The 4,641-nt window shown below is 35.4% G+C and overlaps 1 protein-coding gene across 2 annotated transcripts in view; it reads right to left on the bottom strand.

Moving 5' to 3' along the window:
- Positions 1-786: 786 nt before the first annotated feature.
- The window catches only part of LOC128251234 (zinc finger protein ZFP2-like), an 18,071-nt gene continuing 14,216 nt past the window's right edge, over positions 787-4,641 (bottom strand). For both annotated transcript variants that reach the window (XM_052977933.1, XM_052977932.1), the window contains exon 2: positions 787-4,034. In XM_052977933.1, the coding sequence (XP_052833893.1) occupies positions 2,086-3,099 (1,014 nt within the window). In that variant the 5' untranslated portion in view covers positions 3,100-4,034 and the 3' untranslated portion in view covers positions 787-2,085. The remainder of the gene's footprint in view (positions 4,035-4,641) is intronic.

The following is a 4,641-nucleotide window of genomic DNA, read 5'->3' on the forward strand; positions in this document are numbered from 1 at the left end:
ATATATGACGGGCTTCTTTCAGTTTCCGTCTACCAAATCCACTCACAAGGCTTTGGTCGGCCCGAGGCTATAGTAGAAGACACTTGCCCAAGGTGCCATGCAGTAGGACTGAACCCGGAACCATGTGGTTGGTAAGCAAGCTACTTACCACACAGCCACTCCAACTTTTCACCTTCTTTGAACATCAACCTAGTAATAATAACTTCAAGCATCCCTTGGACATTTGTTTTTTATAAGTGGTTTTCTTTTTTGCAATTGATTTGTCTTACATTATATATTGGCTTAAAAGCCACACTCTGTGCAGACTTTCAAGCTAGCTCTTGCCGAAGTGTTATTGGGTTCAAGACCCAAAACTAAAGAGAGCTAAATAGTATGACTGTAATACGTGTATAATGACTACAAGCCCTGGTGGTGTTTGATCAGAAGTTAAGGACAGATGAGAATTAATTTTGTAATGCAATCATTCTATTGTTCCAGCCCCAAGTTGAATTTCAACTGTTGACCAATTTGTCCCAAAGTTCTTATCTTAATGTGAAATTAACGGAGAGAATTTATCTCCCCGCTTGACCTCTGATGTCATCTGACAAATGCCAACCAAGATAGTGTGAATCAGTCAAGCTTTACCTGCTAGAAATAGCAACCCAAATGCTTTTAAACCAGATTCCAATACTGGATATTCATGAATCAAATGAAGGGCAGATTTTCAATCCCAGGATCATCCTAATTCCAAAAAGGTATAATATGACTATGTAGAGGAAACACAGACTGAGATAAAAGGGTCCCAGATGGAATGACAGAATTTCACTTTTATTGATACACACACACACACATATATATGTATGCATACAAATGCCTCAGTAGTTATAGCGTCAGGCCCACAATCATAATGTTCGATTACATGACCAGGCTGTGTGTTCTGTTCTTCAGCAAGACAATTTATTTCACATTGTTCCAGCTCAATCAGCTGTAGAAATGATTTGCAATGTCACTGGTGCCAAGCTGTATCGGCCCCTTTGCCTTTCCCTTGGGTAACATCAGTGATGTGGAGAGTGGGGGGAACAGCTGGTTTTCCATAAACCATTTTGTCTGGACTTGTGCCTAGGAGAACTTTCTAGGTTCAATCCTGTGGACATTCATGATTGAGGGGAGCATTAACATGTGTGTGTATATATAAATATGCACACACATACGTATACTAAATCCATCTACAAGGTTTTATTCGGACCAAGGTTGAAGACACTTGCCTAAGGAGCCATGTAGTAGGACTGATCCTAGAACCATGTCATTGAGAAGCAAACTCCTTACCACTCAGCCATAATTGTAGCAATCTATGAATAAGCTTTCTCTTTTCCTTAAACCATAAAGCACATCATGTCTGTCACATTTATTTCAAGACTGTAAAAAAAGCAGTAACTTCTAAGTTCATTTGCATTATATTTAAAAGTACAGCTTTAATTAAATGGCAGGTTTTCAAATGAATTTGTTGAATGACTTTGCTGGTGTTTAATAAATGAACATAATGTTCTCAAATATGCTGACTGACACTACAAAACCTCCATGAGTCCTGCTATAGAAGCATAAATTTTGGTAACGAAATAATGTTTGTAAATGTTCTTTCAATGGAATATCCAATAATTTTATAGATATCTATTTACTCAACAATAATTTTTCCAACAAAGACACTCTATTGACCATGATCCAAATTTTCACAGATTCAGACACTATTTTATATGAATGGTGAGTGAAGTGATTCTTGGGAGGAGAGAATGTTTCAACACAGATCTCATAGCGATATGGTTTCTCTCCTGTACAAATGCATTCACCACAGACATCACACCACTATGACATGGTTTCTTTCCTGTCTATTTGTGAGTAAAGTGACGACTCCAAGAAAATGCTTTCCCACACGTATCACAGTGATATGGTTTCTCTCCTCTGTGAAGATACTTATGTCAAGTCCGATTACTTCCATGAGAATAATTTACAACAAATATAACAGTTATATAGTTTCTCTTCTATATGAATACATTTGTGAATATTTAGATGAACATTTTGAGAGAATGATTTACCACACATATTATAATGTTACAATTCATCTCCCACATGAATGCATGTATGAAGAGATAATTGATTATTTTGAGAGAATGATTTACCACAGATATCACAGTGATATATCTCTCCTGTATGAATACGTTTATGTCTAGTTAACTTACTGTTCTCAACAAATGTTTTACCACAAATATTACAGTGATAAGGTTTCTCTCCTGTATGGATGCGTTTATGAATATTTAGTGCTCCATTTACAGAGAATGATTTACCACAGATATCACAGTGATATGGCTTCTCTCCTGTATGAATACGTCTATGTCTTGTTAATGTAACATTCTCAGCAAAAGCTTTACCACAGATATTACAGTGATATGGTTTCTCCCCTGTATGGATGCGTTTATGAATATTTAGGGCTCCATTTACAGAGAATGATTTACCACAAATATTGCAATCATATGATTTCTCTCTTGTGTGAATGTTTGTGTGAGTAGTCAGGTTATTTTCACAAGAGAATGATTTACCACAGATATTACAGTGATATGGTTTCTCTCCTGTATGGATGCGTTTATGAATAGTTAATTGATGATTTCGAGAGAATGATTTACCACAGATATCACAGTGATGTGGTTTATCTCCTGTATGAATGCATTTATGAAGAGTTAATTGATGATTTTGAGAGAATGATTTACCACAGATATTACATTGATATGGTTTCTCTCCTGTATGAATGCGTTTATGAATAGTTAAGTTACCATTCTCAGCAAATTTTTGACCACAGATACTACAGTGATAGGGTTTCTCTCCTGTATGGATAAGTTTGTGTCTAGATAAGTGACTTTTGTCAGAAAATGATTTGCCACAAATATTGCATTGATATGGCATCTCGCCTGTATGAATGCGTTTGTGAAGGGTTAGATGATCACTTCTTGAGAATGATTTACCACAGATATTACAATGATATGGTTTCTCTCTTCTATGGATGTATTTGTGTCTAGATAAGTGACTTTTATTCGAAAATGATTTATCACAGATATCACACTGATACTGCATCTCTTTTATATGAAGACGTTTTTGATTTAGCAAGTTAATACTTTGAGAGAATGATTTACCAAAGATATCATAACTTTACAATTTCTCTCTCATATAAAATGCATGTATGAAGAGTTAGTTGGTTATTTTGGGAGAATGATTTACCACAAACATCACAGTGATATGATGTCTATCCTGCATGAATACGTTTCATTGTCGTTTATCATCATCGTCGTTTAATGTCCGCCTTCCATATGTCTTGTAAATGTACCGTCCTCAGTAAAAGCTTTACCACAGATATCACAGTGATATGGTTTCTCTCCTGTATGAATGCGTTTATGAACATTTAGGGCTCCTTTTTCAGAAAATGATTTACCACAGATATTGCAATCATACGATTTCTCTCCTGTGTGAATGTTTGTGTGAGTAGTAAGGTTATTTTCACAAAAGAATGATTTACCACAGATATTACATGCAAATTCTCTCCTGTATGAATATTTGTGTAAAACGTCAAGTTACTTTTGTAAGAGAGTGATTTTCCCATGAATGATATCACGCATATTTATCATTTTCCTTGACAATGTTTTACCATCATCAAGACAATTAATCCCTTTAGAATGTATTTTGTGATTAACCTTGATTTTTAGATAATTCATTGTCCATTTCTTCTTTCCTTTAGTATATATTATTTCTAGCAAATAATTCTACTGCAGTATTCTCAGCAATTGTGATCTTGTTCAATATCAGATGTTTAAAACGACATCATAAATGTTTCCACTTGTAATCTAGAAAGCAAAACCATTTCTTAAACATTCCAGAGAATAAAGAAATGGATTTCTATGACAGCTTCTTATATGTCTGCTCTGTATAACATCTTCCTTTTGTCTGTAAAGACAATAAATATTAAGGATGTGACTCATGTAAATAATTCCTTGATGTCAATGTCCAAAGACAATCTGAAATAACAGAGAAACAACAGTGTAAGTTATAGAAGATACTTGGAAAGTAGACATAATTAAGCATCATCATCATCATCATCATCATCATCATCATCATCATTTAATGTCTGATTTCATGCTTGCCTGTGTTGGATGTTTTGACTGAGGACTGGCAATCGGGGAAGCTGCACCAGGCTCCAATCTGATTTGGCAAGATTTCTACAGCTGTCTTTCCTAATACCAACCACTCCAAGAGTGTAGTGGGTGCTTTTTACACGCCACCAGCATGGAGGCCAGTCAGGTGGCTCTGGCATCAGCCATGCTCAAATGGTGCTTTTTACACAGGTGTCAGTCAGGCGACACTGGCATCAGCCTTGGTTACGTTTTCTATAATACAACAGAAAATATATATACATATTATTTCATAAAAGTTTGAACCAGCAGGTTTGTAAAACAAGCCTAGCTTGTCAAGTATCTCCAAATGCCTGACAAGGTAAATTCATTATACTAATAAAACTTGAAGTTGCATTTGGCTGAATCAAATTATTATTAAATTAATACATGTAACTGCTATACAATGTGTTAAATGCCAATTTCCTTTGTTTCTCTTCTCACTCATGAGCTT

Source organism: Octopus bimaculoides, chromosome 29 (assembly GCF_001194135.2).
Source record: "Octopus bimaculoides isolate UCB-OBI-ISO-001 chromosome 29, ASM119413v2, whole genome shotgun sequence".
NCBI lineage: Eukaryota > Metazoa > Mollusca > Cephalopoda > Octopoda > Octopodidae > Octopus > Octopus bimaculoides.